The 25,540-nt window shown below is 45.8% G+C and overlaps 1 protein-coding gene across 1 annotated transcript in view; it reads right to left on the reverse strand.

Annotated features, from left to right (window-relative positions):
• Positions 1 to 251: 251 nt before the first annotated feature.
• Positions 252 to 25,540, reverse strand: part of LOC130478875 (zinc finger protein 665-like) — a gene marked incomplete at its 3' end in the record, with an annotated part of 30,629 nt that continues 5,340 nt past the window's right edge. Inside the window, exon 5 of the mRNA XM_056851118.1 lies at positions 252 to 1,021. Within this exon, the coding sequence (XP_056707096.1) occupies positions 252 to 1,021 (770 nt within the window). The remainder of the gene's footprint in view (positions 1,022 to 25,540) is intronic.

Consider the following 25,540-nt stretch of genomic DNA (forward strand, 5'->3'; position numbering starts at 1 on the left):
TAGATGGTCCCTTCTGACTCTAAGATTGTATAATTCTGTGATTCTGTTTAAAGCCCCATAAGCAGCACAACTCTGTCTTCAGTGGTCTTTCATCGAACTTTAGTCTTCTCTGGTAAATCCTACAGTCTTACACAGCATTTTTGCAGCTCCAATGAGATGAGTTAAGCTGGCTAGACTCATTAGGGTGTAAGGTAAGACTATAGCTGTTAATGAACCTCTTTCCACACTCCATTTTTTGTGGTTTCTCCCCTGTGAACCCTTTGATGTTGAGTTAGCTGGGTACTTTGAGAGAAGCACTTTCCACACTCCAGACATTTATATGGCTTCTCCCCTGTGTGAATCCTTTGATGTACAGTTAGCTGGGTATTTTGAGAGAAGAACTTTCCACACTCCAGGCATTTATATGGCTTCTCCCCTGTGTGAACACTTTGATGTACAGTTAGCTGGATATTTTGAGAAAAGCACTTTCCACACTCCAGGCATTTATATGGCTTCTCTCTTGTGTGAACCCTTTGATGTACAGTTAGCTGGTTATTTTGAGAGAAGCACTTTCCACACTCCAGGCATTTATATGGCTTCTCCCCTGTGTGAACCCTTTGATGTTTAGTTAGGTGGTCATTTGTAGAGAAGCACTTTCCACACTCCAGGCATTTATATGGCTTCTCCCCTGTGTGAACACTTTGATGTGTAGTTAGGTGCTCATTCCTAGAGAAGCACTTTCCACACTCCAGGCATATATATGGCTTCTCCCCTCTATGAAGTCTTTGATGTAAAGTTAGTTGGCCATCCCAAAAGAAGCCCTTTCCACATTCCAGGCATTTATATGGCTTCTCCCCTGTGTGAACCCTTTGATGTCTAGTTAGAGTGTCATTGTAAGAGAAGCACTTTCCACACTCCAGACATTTATATGGCTTCTCCCCTGTGTGAACCCTTTGATGCCTAGTTAGGGAGCCACTTCGAGAGAAGCACTTTCCACACTCCAGGCATTTATATGGTTTCTCTCCCGTGTGAACCCTTTGATGTTGAGTTTTCCAGCATGTTGTAACCTTCTGACATGTTTTAACACTAACTTTGCAGCTGAACCTTGTCTCTTTTATGGCACCCTTATGCCTTGTCTTTCTCCTCTTCCTTTCTTCTTGGGCTGAGACCTCAAGTTGTTTTCTGCTCTGAAGGCTAGCCAATTTCTTCCTTTGTTTCTCTTTTGCTTCCCTTTTCCTTCTGCACCCTCGCCTTGGTACAGCTTGATCCCCAGATTTCGCTTCTCCATGCAGATCTTTGTCTTTTCCCGCAATCACCCTTGCAGATTCCTTTTCCCTCACCATCTCCCTCCTTTCTGAAACTGCAAGAGAGAGACAGAATTTAAAAAAAAGAATGAAAAAGTAGAAATATCAGTTAGCAGGTACAGTTCTCTTGTCTCTTAGGAAGCACACAGAGACAGAATGGAAAAAGAAATGCTTTTTTAAAAGAAGTGTACTTTAAAAAATTTTGTGTTCAGAAAATGAAGTCTGGTGGAGTGGTCAGAGTTTCAGACGAGGATCTGGGAGACCCAGGTTCAAATACTAACTCTTGCGTGGAAGCTTAGTGGATGACTTTGGGTAAGTCACATCCAGTGCCTGCTGACAGCCCTCCCAGCCTCCCCAGGCCATCCTAACCCCCCCCCCCTGCACTCACCAAATGGCCATAGCGGGGAGAAGGCAGTCGGCCTAGGGAACTCGGGGGGGGGGGTTACCACAGCAAGGCCTCAATCTCGTCAGACAGGAAAAAGAAGGTCCCTTAAGGGGGCCAATACCTGACCCTCAGGAGAGGCAGGTCTTGTGGGGACACGGCCTAGACAATGCAGTCAGGGGGAGCTATAGAGCAAGCATCCTCACCTGGTCGCCACCCTCAGACTCATCTACCTCACACAGTTGCTACGGGAATAAAATGAGGGAGAGGAGAATTGTGAAAGCTGCTTTAGGCCCACATTGGGTAAGAAGGCAGAGTATGAATTAAATAAATAATCAACATAACTAAACATGGTGGGTAGGCAGTAAAGAAGGAAAGGAAGGAAGAAAAGAGAGGAAGTAAAGAGGACTGCGGAAGGGACTCCGGGATAGTTAGGTCAGTGGGGAACTGATTGGAGAAACGCAGCCGAAGAGTAGTTGTCAATGGTATTTCATCAGATTGCAGGGAGGTGTCCAGTGGGGTGCCAAAGGGTTCAGTTCTGAGCATTATTTTTATAAATGATCTGGATGAGGGTGGGGATGGACTACTCATTAAATTTGCAGATGACACCCAATTGGGAGCAGCAGCGAGCACCCCCGAAGATAGAGATGGAATTCAGCAAGATCTGAGCATACTGGAAAAGTGGGCAGATGTGAACAAGATGCAATTCAACAAGGGTAAGTGCCAAGTTTTACATCTGGGTAACAAAAATGAGGAACACACATACTGGATGGAGGATAGACTTCTGGGTAGTAGTGTGCCTGAACATGACCTTGGGGTACAGGTGGACTGAAAGCTGAATATGAGCAGTCAGTGTGAGGCAGCGGCAAAAGAGGCTAATGTGGTCTTGGGGTGCATCAACAGAGGCATAACATCCAAATCGCAAGGTCATTGTTTCATTGTACACAGCATTGGAAATCACAAACCGTTTCTGACCATCCATCACCTCGAAAACCCTATGATGAAACATTCCAAAATGAAAAAAAAAATATAGTGCTGGAAGATGATACCCCCAGGTCAGATGGCTCTCAATCAGCTAAGGGGGAAGAAAGGAGGACAAGTCCAAGTAGCGCTATTCTTAATGACGCAACTGGACTAAAGCCGAAAGGACGTTCAGCTGTTGACATGAATGGATGCAAAAGCAAAGTCCAAAGCTGTCCAAAGCAAATAATAGGAACATGGAAGGTGAGAAGCATGAATCAATGCAAGCAGAAAATAATAAAATGAGAAACGGAACGTTTAAACATTTCAATCCTGAGAGTGAGTGAACTAAAGTGGATTGGATTAGGACATTTTCAGTCACAAAATTACAAAGTGTTTTACTTGTGGAATGCCAAAAACAGAAGAAACGGAGTTGCTTTAATTGTGAAGCGAGATGTAGCACAGGCAGTCAGGGGCTGTAATGCAACGTCTGACCGAATAATATCAATCACACTTCAGGGGAAGCCTAGCAACATCACCATTATTCAAGTTAATGCCCCAACTACAGATGCTGATGAGGAAGAAACAGAAAGCTTTTATGCAAGTGTCCAGAAAGAAATGGATCACACACCTGAATAAGACATGCTGATAATCATAGGTGACTGGAATGCAAAAGTAGGAAACAACGCAGAATCAAATATTGTTGGCAGATTTGGGCTAGGAGCATGAAATGAAGCAGGAGAGACTCCTAGAATTCTGTGAAGACAACTATTTCTTCATCGTGATAGTTGTATACATGGACATCACCAGATGGCCAATATAGAAATCAAATAGATGACATAAGTGTAAGAAGATAGAGAAGCTCTCTTATCTCTGCTAGAATAAGACCAGGAGACCACTGTGGTACAGATCATGAACTGTTAATATCAAAAATTAGAATAAAACTGAAGAAAAATACCAAAACATTCATAATGTCAAAATACAATGTCAGCAACATTCCTGAAGAGTTTAATGACCAGGTAAAGAACAGATTTGCATTACTAAGTTCAAGTGAATGAGAACCGCAAGAACTATGGGTTGAAACAAGAGATATTATCAAGGAAGAATGCATCAACACTATTCCTATAGCACAAAAGAAATTAAAAGCCTTGATGGATGACTGAGAAAACTCTTAAAATTGCTAAAGACAGAAGAGAATCAAAAGTAAAAGGAGACAAAAACAGAATCAAAAGTCTAAATGGAGTGCCCGTAGAGAGAAAGAAAACTATTATAATAACCAGTGCAAAGAAAGAGAAGAAAGGAAGAACAAGAGATCTGTTCCAGAAGATCCAAGAAATCAAAGGGAAATCTAAAGCTGGAAGATCAACATGGAAATACATTAACAGGACAAAATAAAGAAAAAGTAGAAACAATATACTTAAGAACTATACAGAAGAAATGAAAGGGTGACAGATTCCTTCCAAGAAGAATCTTCGGAAGAAGAACCTGCAGTTTTAGAAAGTGAAGTGAAAACCGCACTGAGAGCGCTTGGGGGAAACATATCACCAGGACAGATGGGAAATGGAAAGAGCTAATCCACGCCACAGAAACGCAGTCCATCAAAATCATGTCAAGAGTATGCCAACAAATATGGAAAACAAAACAATGGCCTACAGACTGGAAAGGGTCAATTTACATTCCAGTTCCCAAAAAAAGGAAATGTCAAAGAGTGCAGGAACTGTCAGACCATCGCATTAATTTTTCACACGAGTAAAGTGACACTCAAAATCTTACAACAAAGACTGTTATCATACAGGGAATGAGACATGTCTGATGTTCAGGCTGGATTCTGAAAAGGAAGAGGCACTAGAGATCATATTGCAAATTTACATTGGTTATAGGAGCATATGAAAATTTCAGAAGAAAATCAACTTGTGTCATAGATTATAGAAAAGCTTTTGACTGTGTGGATCATGGAAAACGATGGCTGGTTTTAAAGGAAATGGGTGTGTCACAGCATCTGAATGTTTCGATGTGCAACTTGTACTCTGGACAAGAGGCTACTGTTAGGACAGAATATGGAGAAAAAGAATGGTTTCCAATTGGTAAGGTGTAAGACAAGGATGTATTTTACCTCCCTCTCTCTTCAATCTATATGCAGAACATATCATAAGGAAAGATGGATTAGATTTAGATGAAGGTAGAGTGAAAACTGGGGGGAGGAACATTACAACTTGAGATATGCTGATGATACCATGTAACTAGCAGAAAATAGACTTGAAACAACCACTGGTGAAAGTTAAAGCAGAAAGTGCCAAAGCAGGAGTACAGCTGAACAACAAGAACTTCCATGGGAAGGAAGGTAGGGGGGTTCCTGTTCGGGGCAGGGGGGCAGCGGAGGCCAAGGTTCACCTCCCCGTTCTTCCAAGCTTCCAAGAGATATTCCCTGACATGCAGAACAGCATTCACATATTTAGTGCTTTCCTTTTCTGGCGCTGCAACATCCCCAGCTGCGGGAGTTCCATTCCTTCCTCTGTGGCAAAGGGAAATTGTCTCCTGAAATTCAAGAGCATCAAAGGAAGATGCCATCCCTCCCTTCTCTTCCATGTTCATAATGAAAGGGAAACAATCCTTACCCAGAGAGCCAACAGTCTCGTAATTTTCCTCCGTAACTTCCCAGAAGAGTTTTCTTTGGCCTGGATCCAGCAGAGCCCATTCCTCCTCCATGAAGAACACGGCCACCTCCTCAAAAGACACCAAGGATCTCTGAAAGAGGAAAATATAGCCTAGTTCATCATCAGTTCCTGACCTTGAGTGTCCAACAAAGAAAGAACACCACCATTGGCCACACAATAGATAAAAAGAATGCAATACAACAAACCCACAGCAAGGAAAATTGAATTAGTTTTTGTTTTCAGCCTCTGACATCTATAATAGTTTTCTCAGCCTCTGATAGTTCAAATAAACTGGAAGTCTCCAAGAAATACAAACTCAGACAATTACAAAGAACTGGGCTTCTCTTGGTCAAGTCAAATTAAAAGTTAAAAACAATTCTAATTGACTGTAAAGGTGACATTATACTATCTTGAACGTTTCACCCCAGAAATACATGGAAACTGTGTCTCCAAGAGAAGGTTTCTGCTTTAAGCTTTAAGCATTTTTGTCTGCAGAGACGTTCTGTGTTATTCTAAACTTTGTCTCCAGCTCTGTAAACATAAACAGGCCTAATGAAGGTCAACATGTCTTTTGTTCCATTTTTTCCCTTACAGACCCAAAGTGTATCCACCCCAGGGCAGGGGATCCTTGAGGCTTGGCAGGTGAGGGATGCAGGGCACAGAACATCCAGCACCCACCTGCCGCCTCAGGGTCCTTTCCAGAGATTTGTGCGTTGTGCAATGACTGCAGTTTGTACAACATGTGCTTGAATTGCAAGTAAGCTAATGTATGATCTGAACAGATTCTGGATTCCAAACAAAAGGAATGGTTTAAGGCAAAGAGAAACGTATTGCAAAAAAATCACTAAATTGGGGGTAGGGGAATCATTCCTATGTAGAATAATAAAATGAAAGCTCGTTTTATTATTCCTGGCCCACACGAGCTCCAGAAAATCCCTCTACTATTTTGCAGTGGAAGTGATTGTTTAGTCCTGAGAAGCCAGGAAGGTGGTGGCAGCACAGATTGGGAAGGGTGGATTAGATCCCCTCCTTCACATGCACAAAAAGTCTTCAGATCAGCTGGAAGTTTACAAAAACAAGCTTTGTACTCTTCAGCATGGTGGAGTGATTAAGAGCGGCGGACTCTTATCTGGTGAACCGGGTTGGTTTCCCCCCTCCTCCACATGAAGCCAGCTGCGTGACATTGGGCTAGTCACAGTTCTCTCAGAACTCTCTCAGCCCCACCTACCACAGAAGGGGGCACGTGAACAGAGTGGAGTGGTGTGGGCGGGGGGAAGGGGAGAAGGGAGGGTTGAACATGGCGTCCTGAAAGCAATGCCGTGACCCTGAGAAAATGGTCCACTTCTGCTGTGCCTTTTGGCAGCCAGAAAAAAATCAGCTTCCTGAGAAAGCAGCAATTCCCTGATCCCCGCACAGACCTTGTCAGGGAAGAGTCAGTCTCTCTCTCTCTCTCTCTCTCTCTCGTCCCTCTGGCCACCTCTTCTACTTTCACTCCCATTCACGTATAATTTCTCTCCCCCCCATATTCTTGCCCAAGAGCTGTTGAGGAAACCCTAAACTCACATTTCCTGCAGATGTGCAAGAGCCAAATTCTCCCTCCAGCCGGGGGAAACAAGAAAGAAGAGAGGCCCTGGGGAATTCCACAACCCATGTTTTTCCTTCTCCGCCTCCAGGAAAAACCACCCCCTGGGTTGACCTCTCTGTGGCTCGCAAGGCCTTCTGGGAAATGTAGTTCCCTGCAACAGAAAAACACAAATGGAGTAGGGGGGGAATTAAGTATTTGGGAATGCAAAAGAGAAGATTTCGTTTGTTGCTATGTGGAGCAGCTTCATATGTACATCAATAAATAAATCTCTGAGTTCTTCTGAACCCACTCCTTTTCAGTGATCTCTGTCCTCTTCAAGCTCAATACTAAACTTACCTCGCAGCAGCGACCCACCCAAAGCCTTTCCACTTGCCACCCTAGGAATATCTTGACACTGAGGGGAAGGCTTACACCACACAGAAACAAAAAGGAAATAGTGTGGAACCAGGGACACAGTGGGAAATGAGGTGTCCCTCACAAAAGCCATGCCAATAGGGTCGCCAACCTCCAGGTGGTAGCTGGAGATCTCCTGCTATTACAACTGATCTCCAGCCGATATAAATCAGTTCACCTGGAGAAAATGACTGCTTTGGCAATTGGACTCTATGGCGTTGAATTCCCTCCCTTCCCCAAACCTGGCCCTCCTCAGTCTCCGCCCCCAAAACCTCCCGTTGGTGGGGAAGAGGGACCTGGCATCCCTGCATGCCAAACACTGAAGGAATCGCAACGGGGAAGGAATCATAATCCCCCCCCCTTGCCTTGGAAGGGACGACTGATGGTGGAAGACAAAACTCCGGTGTCTCAAAACTGGCCACCTGCTTCAGGAGGATGATGCGCCTTGCAGGGCCAAAAAGGAATTGGATCAGACCCTCCTGCCACAGATTAGCTCTGTTCCATCCCTCCATTCTTGGAAATAGAAGCAAAGGTTTACTCATGAGAAGCCAGGAAAGTGCGAGTACCGGAGACATGCGGGTGGAAAAGATCCACTCTATGAAAACACACAGGGAGTTTAACCACTTCTCTGACCTGGCAGAGCTTGCATGTGGCAGTCGTTGGAATGACGGGCTAGGATTGTGGAGATCTGGGTTTGAATCTCCAGTCTGCTACTGAAGGTTGCAGCCTGACTTTGAACCACTGGGCCTCAGCCAGGCCTGCCTCACAGGGTTCTTATTGTTGGCAGAGTGCTAAGTATGCAGAGAAGCAGCAGACTCACTGATTAAAGTCAAATGTTTATTAGGAAACTACGTTTCAGAGAGGAAAGCTAAGAGACAGAGGTTGCCTCTAGCTGTCTAACTGGCTATGGAAGGAGAGAGAAGTGACTTCCGAGAAGAAGGAGGAAACAGACATGAGATTATAAGTCTGAGGACAGTCAAGAGGTGACACAAAGGAATGGAAGGGTCTCTAACCTTTCCGCCCTATCTAGTTGACCACTTGCCCACCCCCTGCTGGGTCTTTTTCTCAGTTCCTTCGCACACTAGACGTTGTTACTTCCAACAGTTGTAAGGTGTAATGGAGGAGAGCAACATAAGCTGCTTTGTGTCCCCATAGAGGAAAATGGCAGCACAGGCTAGGAGGGTGGAAAATATCCCCCCCCCCGTACAAAACAAAGGGAGTTTCTCTGAGCTAACAGAGCCAGGTATAGGAGCTCTGTTCTTTCTTCTGCAGCAAACAAAAGTATGTTGTGAAAATCAAGAGGGCCAAAGGAAGATGCCAGCCCCTCCGTTCTCCTCCGAATTCACAGTAAAAAGGGGAAAGATCTTTACCCACAGAGCCCACGGTCTCGTAATTTTCTTCCATAACGTCCCTGTAGAGTTTTCTTTGGCCTGGATCCAGCAGAGCCCATTCCTCCACCGTGAAGAACAGGGCTACCTCCTCAAAGGACACTGCCGATCCCTGAAAGAGGAAAATATAACCCAGTTGATCTTCTATTCCTCTCTCTGAGCACTGAAGAGTGAAAGAAGAATCCACTGAGCATTCAAGGGTGAAAAAAGAACCCCATCGGCCAGGCAATTGAGTGAAATAATGTAATACATCAAAATGATTGCAAGAAAAACAGCATTCTTTTCCCCCAGCATCTGACAGGTATAATATAGTTTTGTTTTGAAAGAAGAAGTAAAATAACAAAGGGGGGGGGAGCTCAAAATCCAGCAACTAAAAAAAAAGTATACACAGAGATAGATAACAACAGTGGTGGCAGATCTACTATTAAGTCTCTATAAAATATTTTCAAATATCTAAAAATAAGTCCACATTCAATAGTCATCTATTTGCCATGCGTTCAAATATTGATAAACATCTGAGGTCCTTGATGTGGAAGTGATCTTATTAGGGATAATAAAGTAATAAATGAATTTAGAATTTAAAAATCACAGCAGCAGATATTGGCATGGCAGAAGCTTGCTTCTTGCATATTTACACAGTAGCAAATCAGGAGACAGAAAGTAGAGGCAGAAAGCAGAATTTTGAGTTTGGGTAAATATTGAAAACCAGCAGACATATAATGGAAAGTCCCTCTAATTTAGAAGGGGAGTTTTATGCCAGGAATACTTGTAATTGCAATGATACGATTGTCAGACTCTCTCTCTAAGCTTTGTATGCTTCATTTTCCAGCAGTGGAGATTTATTTCTGCAGTGTTGTAACAAGTCTTTTAGCTGAACTAGTCAGGGCAATTGTTCAAGACTTTCTATTCCTTGGCTCCACCATCAACCAAAAGGGAGACTGCAGCCAAGAAATTAGAAGGAGATTGAGACTGGGAAGGGCAGCCATGAAGGAGCTAGAAAAGATTTTGAAGTGTAAGGATGTGACTCTGGCCACCAAGACTAGATTAATTCATGCCATCATATTCCCTATTACTATGTATGGGTGTGAAAGCTGGACAGTGAAGAAAGCTGATAGAAAGAAAATAGATTCCTTTGAAATGTGGTGTTGGAGAAGAGTGTTACGGATTCCGTGGACTGCCAAAAAAACAAATCAGTAGGTTATAGATCAAATCAAGCCTGAACTGACCCTAGAAGCTAAAATGACTAAACTGAAGCTGTCGTATTTTGGTCACGTCATGAGACGACAAGAGTCACTGGAAAAGACCGTCATGATAGGAAAAGTTGAGGGCAGCAGGAAAAGAGGAAGACCCAACAAGAGATGGATTGACTCAATAAAGGAAGCCACAGCCTTCAATTTGCAAGATCTGAGCAAGGCTGTCAAAGATAGGACATTTTGGAGGACTTTCATTCATAGGGTCGCCATGAGTCGGAAGCGACTTGACGGCACTTAACACACACACAGTCAGGGCACAGAGGGTCCAGCTTCCTTGACCTCCAAGTGATGGGCAGATCATTGTAAAATATAACAAACAAAAAAGCCCCAATCAAATGAAGACTCCAATAGAAAACTGATGCAAGTTAACAATTTGCTCGCATAAAAAACAAACGACTGGACACGCCCAAAGCACACTTCCATTACAGGAGCAGAATATAGCCAAAGGCTCCTTTTTGGGTCAGCCTGTGGAGGAGGAGGCTGAAATTGGTTCCTTATTCCCAGTTCGTTCCCTATTCCCATTTCCTTATTCCCATTTCCTAGTTCCTGAATGATTTTGAGGACAATTCACAAGCTCTGCACCCCTGGGGTGACCCAGGACAGATGCACATACAGACACTGCACCCCATAATAATCTTTGGACCACCCCAAATGACACATCCCCACACTCCAGAGACTGTCCCTTCCAAGAAGACATACAGCAGTGCCCGGTCCAAACACCGGTTCTGGCAACATTGGCTGCTTTTTGGATCATCCCCCCCCAGAAACCTGTATTGCAAAGAGGTTTCGAATAAGGAACTGGAATTCTGCACCCCAAAATATGGATTGGACCACCACATATCATACATGCCCACATTCAGGGGACTGTGCCCTTCGAGATGGAACATGCTGGGTCCTGGTCCAAAGTCCAGTTCTTGTGCCAGCGGCTCCCAAGTGGGGTGACCCAGGACAGATGCACATACAGACATTGGGGCTCAGGTGCACCCCATAATAATCTTTGGACCACCCCAAATGACACATCCCCACACTCCAGAGACTGTCCCCTCCAAGACGACATACAGTGGTGCCCAGTCCAAACACCGGTTCTGCCACCATTGACGTCTTTTTGGGTCCCCCCCCGAAACCTGTACTGCAAAGAGGTTTTGAATAAGGAACTGGAGCTCTGCATCCCAAAATATGGATTGGACCACCACATATCATACACCCCCACATTCAGGGGACTGTGACCTTTGAGATGGCGCATACTGGGTCCTGGTCCAAAGTCCGGTTCCTGTGCCAGCGGCTCCCAAGTGGGGTGACCCAGGACAGATGCACATACAGACACTGGGGCTCAGCTGCACCCCATAATAATCTTTGGACCACCCCAAATGACACATCCCCACACTCCTGAGACTGTTTCCTCCAAGAAGACATTAAGCGGTGCCCGGCCCAAACACCACTTCTGGCACCATTGGCGTCTTTTTGGGTTGTCCCCCCCCCAGAAACCTGTATTGCAAAGAGGTTTTGAATAAGGAAGTGCTCTGCACCCCAAAATATGGATTGGACCACCACATATCATACACCCCCACATTCAGGGGACTGTGCCCTCCACAATGGCGCATGCTGAGTTCTGGTCCAAAGTCCGGTTCTTGTGCCAGCGGCTCCCAAGTGGGGTGACCCAGGACAGATGCACATACAGACACTAGGGCTCAGCTGGACCCCAAAATAATATTTGGAACGCCCCAAATGACACATCCCCACACTCCAGAGACTGTCCCCTCCAAGAAGTCATACAGCAGTGCCCGGTCCAAACACCGGTTCTGGCACCATTGGCTTCTTTTTGCCCCCCCCACCAGAAACCTGTATTGCAAATAATTTTTGAATAGGGAACTACTGTCCCCTGCAAGAGGACATACAGTGGTGCTCGGTCCACACACTGGTTCTGGTATCACCTGTTTCTATTTATGGTGGCCCCTGAAAATCCTGTATTGTGAAGAAATGTTTGGGACATTTGTGAGCCTTCTGCACCCCAAAATTAAGTTTTGAGCTCCACATATCATACACACAGGGTACTGTGCACTTCAAGGGGGTACGTGCTGGGTCCTGGTTCAAAGTTCAATTCTTCTGCCAGCTGCTCCTAAATCTGGTGGCTCCAGGACAAATGAGACGTTATCAGCTCCCTTAGCATATATGTTAAAGATCTACTTGCAGGTCACTTAGTAACTGACAGCAGTTACCGCAGTAATTACAATTCTATTCAGGGATCTTGGAATCATTCCTTCTTCCTGGGAAAACTCTCCCAAAAACCATTTCACTCATCTGGAAATGTATAGCTAATACTTAACAGTACCTTTTCCCAAATAATCTGGGTCGTCCAATCCATATTTTGGGGTGCAGAGCTCCAGTTCCCTATTCAAAACTTCTTTGCAATACAGGTTTCGGGGGGGGGGATGACCCAAAAAGAAGCCAATGGTGCCAGAACCGGTGTTTGCACCAGGCATGGCTGTATGTCTTCTTGGAGGGGACAGTCTCTGGAGTGTGGAGATGTGTCATTTGGGGTGGTCCAAAGATTATTATGGGGTGCAGCTGAGCCCCAGTGTCTGTATGTGCATCTGTCCTGGGTCACCCCACTTGGGAGCCGCTGGCACAAGAACCGGACTTTGGACCAGGACCCAGCATGTGCCATCTCGAAGGGCACAGTCCCCTGAATGTGGGGTGTATGATATGTGGTGGTCCAATCCATATTTTGGGGTGCAGAGCTCCAGTTCCTTATTCAAAACCTCTTTGCAAAACAGGTTTCGGGGGGGGGGAACCAAAAAGAGCCAATGGTGCCAGAACTGGTGTTTGGAACAGGCACCGCTGTATGTCGTCTTGGAGGGGACAGTCTCTGGAGTGTGGGGATGTGTCATTTGGGGTGGTCCGAAGATTATTTTGGGGTGCAATGTCTATATGTGCCTCTGTCCTGGGTCACCCCACTTGGGAGCCGCTGGCACAAGAACCGGACTTTGGACCAGGACCCAGCATGTTCCATCTGGAAGGGCACAGTCCCCTGAATGTGGGGGTGTATGGTATGTGGTGGTCCAATCCATATTTTGGGGTGCAGAGCTTGTGAATTGTCCTCAAAATCATTCAGGAACTAGGAAATGTGAATAAGGAGCTGGGAATAGGGAACGAACTGGGAATAAGGAACCAACTTCAGCCTCCTATGTGGAGGGGTGGGGAAACAGGGTGAGTGCAGCCAGCTAAGAGGGGGGGGCAGTAAGAACAGACAGTGAACGCGGCTGCTGGATCAGACCAAGGGTCCGTCTCTCTCCCCACCCTCCCTCCAGCCAGTTCCCCCTCTTGCACCCCATTGCAGGAATGCCTCCTTCCCCCTAATCCATTTGATGAGCACCCCCCTCACTCACCTTCCCCGCAGACCTGCAAGATCCAGATTCTCCCTCCCGCTGGGGGGAAGGAGCAGGGAGAGGAGAAGCCCCCTGGAGGGACTCCATGGCGCCCCCAGGACCCGTCCTACTCCAAGGACACGTGGAGTTTCCTGCTCTGACCCCCGCAAATGTAGCTCCCAGCAAGAACTGGACCCGGGCGGAATAATGAAAGAGGAGCGTAGGTGTGGCCACTCCGAGTTGGGAAATTCAAGAGAGTTGGCAGTGGAGCCTGGGGGTGGGGCAAGGTTTCGAGTGGGGTGTGTGTGCAATTGACCTTTACCTTTTACCAATGAAGACAATTGAGAGGAGTTTGGATTAACTAACAGCTTGTTTATTTTGGCCAATCTGGAGAAGTGGGTTTCTGGTTTATCCTGGGTGGGACAGAATCAGGACCAACAGAGTCGAGACACTGCCACACCAGGGCGGAGGAAAAGCAGCAATCTTTATAGACTTTCAGGATTACGTTTCCATAACAGGTATATTTCTGAACATAACAGGTACATATCCATAACAGGTACATTTCTGAACATATGCCTCTTACCGATACTGTGCATGCGCGATTAACTAGCATTTCACTGTTAACAATGAACAAAGCAATCTCTCATAGCAAAGCCCTCGGGAGTTCAGGGTGTGCAGAGTCACTGGAAAAGACAGTGATGCTAGGAAAAGTTGAGGGCAGCAGGAAAAGAGGAAGACCCAACAAGAGATGGATTGACTCAATAAAGGAAGCCACAGCCTTCAATTTGCAAGATCTGAGCAAGGCTGTCAAAGATAGGACATTTTGGAGGACTTTCATTCATAGGGTCGCCATGAGTCGGAAGCGACGTGACGGCACTTAACACACACACACACACACACATGCACACACACACACACACACACACACACACACACACACACACAGAAGCGGGGAGGAAGGAACGGAGCCTGTTAGGCCTTGAATGGGAACAGCCTAACTGGCTATGTGTGTGTGCGTGCGCTTGTATCTCTGTGTTACTGCTTTGAGGCACAGAAATGTGAGCATGTGAACGGGGCAGGCATGATTACCCAGGCGCAACACAATGCCCTAGAGCCCCCCCCCTCCAAAGCAGCCTTTTCCTCCAGGGGAACTGAGCTCTGCAGTCTGGAGATCAGCTGCAATTCCCAGAGAGCTCCAGGTGTCCCCTGGAGGTTGGCAACCATAAAAGCTGGGGCTGGGTGGGGCAGCTTCCTATGCGGGGTGGGGCCTCCCCTGCAGGAGAGACCAGCTGGAGAGATGCTGAAAAGGGGAAAGGCGGCCATGGGGGAAGGAAACATTTCCTGCCCAGATGGTCAGTGATTGTTATGGCAGGCACTTTGTCCTCCAGCCGGGAACTACACTTTTCCAGGCATCGATACATGTTAAAGGGACTGAATGTTTTTCCAAGTGAGGAACAGAAATATTCCATATTTCTCTCCCCTTGGTGTAAATGGTGAGAAGAGGGAAGAGGGGTGTGGGTAAAAGTTGAATCATGGAGATTTAAAATGAATCCTCATGAATTTATATGATTTTTATTTTCAAACAAAATAAAGCCACCATCAGGTTGTAGATCATGTCTTAGTCTATGGGCAGGGCCACAAAGATCACGCATCCACTGCTTCACGGTGCTGCAATGGTATGAGAACAGTTCAAAAGCACGGATCCTCACGATTCTTACATGGAGTCACCCCAAATTCATGATCAAATCACGTATCATGCCCATGGAGGTGCCACAAAGCAGTGGGCTCATGGATTTTGTGGTGTACTCTGTGGCTAAAGACATGATATCTATGTGATTTGATGGTTGATAGTGAGTTTTTGTGCCATTGCTGTGCCACATAGTGTTGGATGCCTGATTTTTGTGGTACAAACCGTACTCCCTGGACATGAGATGTGATTCGAGGGGTGGGGGAATCCATGTTTTGGAACTATGTTTTTGCCCCAATGCAGTACCATGGTGATGTGCTCTCCAATTCTCATAGAATCCGATAAAAGAATGAGGGAACGAGGTTGGTTTGAACTTACAGCCAGTTTTATTGATCAATACACCATAACTGGGTGACAACAGGTCCAAAAGCCAAACAGTGCTAGGATCCAGTCTCACACACCAAGGTGGGGCAACAGCAAGAGATTATATAGACTTTTGACATTCCAACACAGGGTTACCGCATTATGTATTCCCAGAGACATATTAAGAGTTTGAAAATGTTATAAAAAACATCGCTTTAAAAGTGTTTTGGATACCACGGCTAAAAAATGGTTGGAAGACGTCTTCACAGCTAAAGGGGCCAAACAAAGTGCGAACAGTATTTTTTATAACAATTTCAAACTCTTAATACATCGGTGGGAATACATAGAAAGTGCAAACAGTATTTTTTATAATGTTTTCAAACTCTTAATACATAATACATACCGGTAATGCGGTAACCCCCACATGAGATACATTATGTGAACACTCTATTCTAGCTTGTCAATGCAACGTAATTAATTTCTTCAGCGCATGCGCGAGCCTTGCTATGTTAGTGAATGGAGCCTATCTTATTGAGCAGTTCAGAGCTTTCCCTTGCAGGGCGAAGCGAAAGTATCAAAAAGGAGGATTTTACCAGCCCTTGGAATGTGTGCGCATACCTGCTTGGTACTAACTTTGTTACTGACTTGAAGAGAAGGGGGCGGGCTACTGGGGAGGGCTACTGGGAAGCGGCTTCTGCGGTTTTGCTTGTAAGCAGTTTCTGTCAGCTAATGGCTTTTGCCAGTCAGTGGCTTACGCATGTAGCTTGCGTGTATGCTTTGCGTGTATGTCCGAATAGTGATGCAGGTATGATTACTCAGGCATAACAATGGTGATTACATGAATTTGGTGGTGCGGCCTAAAGACTTTTTTTGTAAATGGGAGACTTTCGTGCGAATCTTGAAAGGGGGGGGGGAACAGACGTTTCCATTTACACATTAAACTCAACAAGCAGTGGTAGCCTGGATTCTGTGACCAGACGCAGCCTCTGGAAACCTCATGGAAAAGTGGACGTTTGGGTTCAAACACAGACAGATCACACTAACAGTGGTGGCTTCTTGCTACCATGGTCTTTTTAACGGTTGCATTATCAGTACCGCGAGTCTGGCAATGCAGCATAGTCCAAAAAGAATCATTAATGTCTGCAGAATTTGGAGGGGGACATTGTGGCAAACACCAGAGAACCCCAATGTCATGGACTGCTTTAAATCAATGGGGCCTAAACCTACTAACAATGCAAAATCAATTACAGGAGAGCATAGCGGGATAACCGCATGCCCCACTGGTGAATCCCCTCACATTTTTCGGGTGGGGATACCTGTGAGAGTTCGTGGTGGAGCAGCAGCTTATGGTGGTTCTCCATTGTGGCCATCACCATGGAAGCAAATTTGAAATGCACACTGTTAAAGGGAAGGTAAATAGTTGTTTTCCCACCCTAGCGGAATGAATGAGGTGTGCCTAAGCAAACATTGGAAGCAGGAGAAGTGGATGCTGCTTTGATCCTAAAAGGCAATGCCAATCAGAGTGACCCCCATTCACAGAAGGGGAGGGAGCCCATCCATCCCCACTGGCCCTATTTGGCTGGAGTCCTCTAATATGTCCCCATTAACCAAGATAATTCACAGTGGGTAGCCGTGTTAGTCTGTTTGCAGTAGTCAAAAAGGGCAAGAGTCCAGTAGCACCTTAAAGACTAACAAAAATATTTTCTGGTAGGGTATGAGCTTTCGTGAGCCACAGCTCACTTCTTCAGATACAGCTAGAATGTGAATCCATCGGTCTTTAAGTAGAGGAACAATATGTAAATGTGAATAGCAGGCTTGATGGGATTAGGTGTGATATGCAGAAGAGTCTGTGATGTCCAGGGGAGAGATGGGTGTGGAGAAATCAGCATTGGTAATGGGCCATGAATGCAAGGTCTTTATTCAGCCCAGGTAAATGCATTGACTTTAGTTTGAATATCAACTGTAATTCAGCAGTTTCTCTTTCCAATCTCCCTTTAAAATTCCTTTGTAAGAGAACTGCTACTCTTAAATCTGCAACAGAATGTCCTGGAAGGTTGAAATGTTCACCCACTGGTTTTTGAATATTGTGGTTTCTGATGTCAGACTTATGTCCATTTAATCTTTGTCTAAGAGACTGACCTGTTTGTCCAATGTAGATTGTGGAAGGGCATTGCTGGCATGTGATGGCATAAATCACATTAGAAGATGAGCAGGAATATGAACCTGAGATAGATGTCAGCCATACTATCTCAGGTTCAAGATCCCTGGTGTCTAAAGATGGTTTTTTAAGAGCGGACACACCACTACCTCTTTTAGACTCCCTGGGAAGGTCCCAGAATCAAAGGACAGATTAATGATCTCTCCCAAGGGGGCCTGCATCAACTCCCACGAGGCCCTAACCAACCAGGAGGGACACGGGTCTAAAAGGCAAGTGGTGGGCCTTACAGCTGTCAGGACTCTGTCCACATCGTCTAAAGCTGGCTGAAGTGGTCCAATACAGGACCAGAAGACGGGCAAGGGGCCTCCAGTTCACTTACTGTGTCAAAGTTGGCTGGGAGGTCATGGCGGAGCGATAAGACTTTATCCGCAAAAAAACTCGAAAATGTCTCACAGCTAAATGCCAAATTTGTATTTAAATTTGATTGTCCCTCAGAAAAGGACGTCAAAGACCTAATTATTCTAAACAATTGTGCCGGGCGAGAGCTAGCGGACACAATTTCAGCTGCATAGAATTCCTTTTTAGCAGCTTTCACTGCCACTTCATAGGCTTTCATAAGCGTCAGGAACATGACGCGGAAGCCAAGCGGATTGGCAGCCTGTTCAGAATAACCATCAGAAAGTCCTCTGCTACGTAGAAAAGTGTAGTTTCTTTTACAGTGCAGATATAGTACAGATACTCCTTTCACACTCTGTGCTCATAGCATCCCGCATAGAAGTTTAGTTTCACTCCAATATATACACCTGGTGGACGCAGCCACCAATCACAGTAGATACCTAATCATCCTAACATTGCTACTGTATTGCATCAGCCACCTGGCTATAACTGGATCAGGCCAGCTTGCTCTAGCTCCCCAGGGACTTTCCAGGCTGATTGCATCATCATTAGATCCAACTGATCTATCCTCCACCTGTCAAACGAATCTGACAGACTTGTAATCTTGACAGAACATGCCGCCAAACTCGCTCTAGCTGTCTAAGCTCCCGCTTCAAATCCCTGAGCCCCTCCGTATACCAAGGGGCCCAGTTTCTGCGGAGACGAAGAGGGAGTTGGGGCGTTTCTCATTCCATGTATGGTAACAGTCTTTGTTGTAAAATTTTGAGCATCGCTTTACCTGCGTGAAAAATTAATTAAAAATTAAAAATCAGCCAACCCCTGGCCTTCTTTCCCCTTTACAGCCTCTCTCCAGCTGGTCTCTCCTGCAGCGGGGACCGCATGGGAAGCTGCCTCACCCAGCCCCAGCTTTTATGGTTGCCAACCTCCAGGGGACGCCTGGAGCTCTCTTGGGATTGCAGCTGATCTCCAGACTGCAGAGCTCAGATCCCCTTGGAGGAAAAGGCGGCTTTGGAGGGGGGATCTAGGGCATTGCACCCCACCGCCGACCCCCCTCCTGAAACCCCACCCCCTCCCAGGCTCCACCCCCAACTCTCTGGAATGTCCCCACCTGGATTGGCCACCCCTCGGCTCCTCCTCCATGAGTCCGCCTGGGCCCGGTTGTTGCAGGAACTACATTTCCCAGAAGGCCTTGCGAGGACAACAGCGGTAATCCCCACGTGTCCTCTGTGCAGGAGGGGAGGGGGACAAAGGGGTCCTGGGGGGACGCCATTCCTCCAGTTTGCCCATTCCTCCAGAGATTTTTGTGGAGCTCTTCACAGTCCAATTTTGTTTAACCACTCTAAATAATTTGGTATCATCTGCAAACTTAGTGGAAGGTTGGCTTGAGGGAGGGGAGACCAGAATGGGCGGTAGAGGGGCATGAACAGAGAATCCCGCAGCTGTGATTCTTCACGAATTTTGAGTGACATTTAAACTCGTGATAAAAGGGCTACCTGGAAATGTGGGACAAGTCCATGGCGGCCGCAGGGTGACCCCTGAAAGGAGGATTAATCATGAATCACTTCAAAAAAGCCATGGGGGACTTCCAGCTGTATCATGTGGCTAATTAGCAAGCATAAACACCATATAGAGCCTTTTGTTCATATAGAAGACTAAAACTATCACGAATCCTAGGATACATCTTGATAGTAACTTCTTACCAACACTTTTAATAAAGCTCTTACTGCTTACTAAATTCCATTTAATAAGGTGACATATTATAGGAAAAGATTGAACAAGTTCTCTTCTTAAGAATGGCTTTGACTTCTATTTACATTTTTCCATAGCAATTGAACTTACATAGGTTATGAAAACTGTTTCAGGTGGGTAGTTTTCTTGGCCTGCGGTTAGTGTGTGTGCGTGTGCGCGTGTGCATAAAGTGCCATCAAGTCACAGCTGACTTATGATGACCCCAGCAAGAGCCTTTCAAGGCAAATTAAAAGCAGAGTTGATTTGCCATGGCATTCCTCTGCAGAGTCTTCCTTGGTGTCTCCCTTCTACATACTGACCCCACTTAGCTTCCAAGATCTGACTAGACTGGGCTATACTATGCCGACTTCCTTCCATGCCCACTCCAGGTGGGGAAGTTCCAGAGAGTTGGGGGTGAAGGCTGGGGGGCAGGGTTTCAGGAGGGGGGTCCACGGTGGGGTGCAATGCCCTAGAGTTTCCCCCCCTCCAAAGCCACCTTTTCCTCCAGGGGAACTGAGCTCTGCAGTCTGGAGAGGGTTGCCTTTTCCAGTGACCCTTGTCTTGGGGATGGGGCTGTGGCTCAGTGGTAGAGCCTCTGCTTTGCAGGCAGAAGGTCCCAGGTTCCATCCCCGGCATCTCCAGTTAAAGGGACCAGGCAAGTAGGGGATGTGAAAGGCCTTAGCCTGAGACCCTGGAGAGCCACTGCCGGTCTGAGTAGACAATGCTGACTTTGATGGACCAAGGGTCTGATTCAGTATAACGCAGCTTCATGTGAGATCAGCTGCAATTCCCTGAGAGCTCCAGGCCTCCCCTGGAGGTTGGCAACCATAAACCCAAAGTATTTGGGACCCTGGAAAAGAAGTTTCTTCCTTCCTCTGGGGCTGGCTGGGGCAGCTTCCTATGCCGGCCCCCCCCCCCGGCAGGAGAGACCAGCTGGAGAGATGCTGAAAAGGGGAAAGAAGGCCATGGGGGAAGAAACCCTTTTCTGCCCAAATTGTCAGGGATTGTTATGGCAGGCACTCTGTCCTCCAGCTGCAAACTCCACTTTTCCAGGCACTGACACATGTTAAAGGGACTGAAAGCTTTTCCAAGTGAGGGCCAGAAAGATTCCATATTTCTCTCCCCTTAACTCCTACAATGGAAATGAAGCATGCATTAAAATACCATAAAGTAACCTGCATCTCCCAACTTTGCAAACAGTCAATGCCATCCAGTGGCGCCTGGACGCCACACTCAGATGCCAGACGGGAACGGAGAGGCCCCTTCGGAGGATTGAGGGGGACCAATAGGGTTGCCAACCTGCAGGTACTAGCTGGAGATCTCCTGCTATTACAACTGTTCGCCAGCTGGTAGAAATCAGTTCACCTTGAGAAAATGGCCGCTTTGACACTGAAGACCCTCCCCTCTCCAAACCTCGCCCTCCTCAGGCTCTGCCCCCAAAATCTCCCACTGGTGACCAAGAGGGACCTGGCAACCCCAGGGACCAATGCACAATCAAAGACATGTTAGGCCTCTATTGGCACATTAGTCAATTTGTAAATAGTTTTAAAGGAAACACATAGTGGGGAAAGTTTTTTCTTCTTTGCAATAGCTGTTGATAGTTTTATTGTTTTAAAGAGTTGCACGTTGACTTTTAAATGATTGGTTCTTGTAGGTTATCCGGGCTGTGTAACCGTGGTCTTGGAATTTTCTTTCCTGACGTTTCGCCAGCAACTCTGGCAGGCATCTTCAGAGTAGTAACACTGAAGGACAGTGTCTCTCAGTGTCAAGGGTGTAGGAAGAGTAATATATAGTCAGAAAGGGGTTGGGTTTGAGCTGAGTATTGTCCTGCAAAAGTAATGTGCTAATCATTGTCCTGTAAGTATCAAGATAATGTGCTAATGAGGGTATGGTATGTTAATATGGAACCATTGTATCCTGAAGTGATCTGTTAATGTGTGTAATCCAAAGCTAATACCCTCATTAGCACATTATCTTGATACTTACAGGACAATGATTAGCACATTACTTTTGCAGGACAATACTCAGCTCAAACCCAACCCCTTTCTGACTATATATTACTCTTCCTACACCCTTGACACTGAGAGACACTGTCCTTCAGTGTTACTACTCTGAAGATGCCTGCCAGAGTTGCTGGCGAAACGTCAGGAAAGAAAATTCCAAGACCACGGTTACACAGCCCGGATAACCTACAAGAACCAATGAACTCTGACCGTGAAAGCCTTCGACAATATTTTGAATGATTGTTTTGGGGGCACTGCTTTTTTAGATTGATATTCCTGGTCGGTTTAGTGAGTGATTATCTTGAAAAAATATTAAAATGTTTTTGAGACTCAATTTCAATAATTTGTCAGCTGCTCACTCACTGTGTCAGAACATATTCATAATACAGCTCTGAATTGATGCCCCAACAATAAGAACAACCAACATCGACCCCACATTGGAGGTTGGAAGCAAAGTCACCTTATCTTGGTAATTGATACAGAAGACAATAAACCTGGCGTAGCATCTGATTGGCTACATCAGTAAGAAGCGCCACACGCCTCCACCTGTTCCCAAAGTTTGCTGGGTGTCTTGCTGGTGACTGATTTTCTGCCAGGCATTCCAACTCCTTCTCACCTTAAAATGCAAGATCATATCAACAAACTGTCAGGGTATAAAGAGTGGTCAAGGCAGGGAATGTATGACTGTCCCACACGCTTCCCATGTGGCATCACAACAGACAGAAAAACTGATCAACAAGCAGTGGCCTGGATTCTGTGTCCAAACGCAGCCTCTGGAAACCTCATGGAAAAGTGGATGTTTGGGTTCCAACACAGACAGATCACATTAACAGTGGTGGCTTCTTGCCATGGTCTTTTTAAGGGTTGCATTTTAACGGCTACTCATAGGGCTGTTGCTCTAGTCCCGATCATTTTGGTTGCTGTTTTCAGCACCTTCTCAACCTCTGCAATATCTTGTCGAAGGCTTTCACGATCAGAGTTCATTGGTTCTTGTAGGTTATCCGGGCTGTGTAACCGTGGTCTTGGTATTTTCTTTCCTGACGTTTCACCAGCAACTGTGGCAGGCATCTTTAGAGTAACACTGACAATAAACCTTATTGCACATGGAGCATTACAGTGCTCAAAAATGAAGTGGTTCCCTGCTGGGTGGGCCCACATTAACACCAGATATTGCACATCGGATGTATTTTTCCAAAACCACTAGTTCCACAATCCCAAGGGCTCCTCCCCTGCATCCCAGCAACACAAAAGCAATATTACTGAGCTGGGTGACATTGTGAGGAGGGGTATTCCTGGGGAGGGGCTACCAGACAAAGTTTAAGAGAGTGGACTCTTAGGTGACATGCCAAAGACCCGCTTTGCAGTCACAAGGTTACATGAGAACTGTCAACCATCCCCCCACCAAAAAAAAACAATTTTTCCCAAAATTTCCAGGGTTACTTTCCTGCACCCCACACTGACATTAGCCAGGGTACAATGCACGGTAAAATGGCAAGGGTGCTGCTGAGGGAGACACTGTCCTTCAGTGTTACTCCTCTGAAGATGCCTGCCACAGTTGCTGGTGAAACGTCAGGAAAGAAAATACCAAGACCACGGTTACACAGCCCGGATAACCTACAAGAACCTCTGCAATATCATTTTTTAGGTGTGGTGACCAGAACTGTACACAATATTCCAAGTGTGGTCTCACCATAGATTTGTACAAGGGCAGTATGATAGCAGCAGTTTTATTCTCTATTGCTTGTCTAATTATGGCCAGCATGGAATTTACCTTTTTCACAGCAGCCGCACACTGGCTTGACGTCTTCATCGAGTTATCCAGTACCACCCCAAGACCCCTTTCTTGGTCTGTTGCTGCCAGCACAGATCCCATCAGTGTATATGAAGTTGGGACTTTTTGCCCCAATATACATCACTTTACACTTGCTCACATTGAATCTCATTTGCAATTTTAATGCCCATTCCTCCAGAGATCTTTTTGGAGCTCTTCACAGTCCATTTTTGTTTTAACCACCCTAAATATTTTGTTATCATTTGCAAACTTGGTGGAAGGTTGGCTTGGGCAGGAGAGGGAGGGGAGACCAGAGTGTGCGGCAGAGGGACATGGACTCTTGATAGTACCATTTTATTTCTAGGACTGCAGGTCCTCTGTTTCTCTAATCAGGTAACTAGCAAATGAATCAACACCTGTGAGAATCTTTCTATCCTTTATTGAAACAGGGAAAGGTTCTTTTTATTAAACAAGACAGTATATAATACAGAACTAAAATTATTGAACTTACATAGCGTGTACATTTACAGGCAAGTACTATTAAAGAGCCTAACATTATTCTAATGCATATCAAAAACCAGTTGTCTGTTAGAACAAATCAGAATTCAGTCTCTTATTCATTGCTCGTAAGGAATATCAAATAAGCCCAAAGGGTCCCCTACATCTTACCAAGCAGGGGTCCTTCAATCTCTGACTGCTGAGCTTCAGTCCAAGGAAAACTGATTTGGTCTTCACAAGCATGCGTAGTTATAGAGAAAACTTAGTATTTCTGATCAGTCTCTGAAGTCACTTGTCACAATCATGTGACTCCTTCTAGGTATCTGGTTGGCTATTGTGATAAGCAAAATTCGCACAAACCCATACGTTCACTTTGACAAATGATAAGCACATTTCTGAAAAAGCTAGGTAGAAGGCCATAAGCTATCTCACCACAAAAACTTTTCCAGCTAAAATACTTTTATCAGCTAAAATGACTTTCTCAGGCCTAGAAACTACAAGCAAAGGATGACATAACTAACAGGTATCTCCTTGTACTGGGGATGCTTACTGCGACATGGGTTTGAACCAGTAACTCACACCCTTAAAGCTAAAAAGGCTTTATTGAATAGAAAAATAAGAAAAAGGGTTAGAAATACAAGTTGCATATCTGTAGCAATAAAGCAGCTCAAAAACAAGAAAGCTAACTATATAAATACTTACTCAGAAGACCTTACAAAGTCAGATGTTACTTGAGGCATGAGGTATTTAGTAAAAAGGTAAAGGCCCCCTGTGCAAGCACTGGGTCATATCCCGACGTTTACCAGGCAGACTGTTTATGGGGTGATTTGCCATTGCCTTCCCCAGTCATCTTCCCTTTACCCCCAGCAAGCTGGGTACTCATTTTACCGACCTGGGAAGGATGGAAGGCTGAGTCAACCTTGAGCCGGCTACCTGAAACCAACATCCGTTGGGATCGAACTCAGGCCATGAGCAGAGCTTGGACTGCAGTACTGCAGTTTACCATTCTGCGCCACGGGGCTCTTATTTAGAGGTATTTAGAGCATCGTACAATTTCTTTCTGGAAGCATCTCGGCAAGGAGGGGGGTGGAGAGGATGAAGAAAGGATAAGGAATTGGGAATGGCTATATTCTGAATAGGCAGTTCTTATGCAAAAGCTGACTGCAAACAGGCGACTCCGAACTACCTCTCACTGGGCTGCCTCCCAATTCCACCCCCGTCAAACAGATATTCCAAGGGAAGGAGCAGACCACCCCCTCCCAGATAGAGGCTTCCACCTGAACGGAGTCAACTAATTAGCCAGGCTTGAGAACTGTCCGTGGGAAGACGTTTACAGATAAGATACCTGCAAGAGAAAAACAGTTAGGCTTCTGGTGGAAAAGTACAGGCAAAAATGTATTCTGTCTTGACTACCAGCCGAGGATAGGACTTGCAATAATGGGTTTAAATTTCAGGTGGAAAGGTACCAGCTGGATATCAGGAAAACGTTTTTACAGAAAGAGTTGTTCAACAGTGGAATCAGCTACCTAGGGAGTTGGTGAGCTCCCCTTCACTGGAAGTCTTTAAACAGTGGCTTAACGATCACTGGTCAGGGATGCTCCAAGTGGATCCTGCATTGAGCAAGGGGTTGGACTAGATGGTCTGTGTGGCCCCTTCCAACTCGTAAGATTCTA

This window comes from Euleptes europaea, chromosome 6 (assembly GCF_029931775.1).
Source record: "Euleptes europaea isolate rEulEur1 chromosome 6, rEulEur1.hap1, whole genome shotgun sequence".
Lineage (NCBI taxonomy): Eukaryota > Metazoa > Chordata > Lepidosauria > Squamata > Sphaerodactylidae > Euleptes > Euleptes europaea.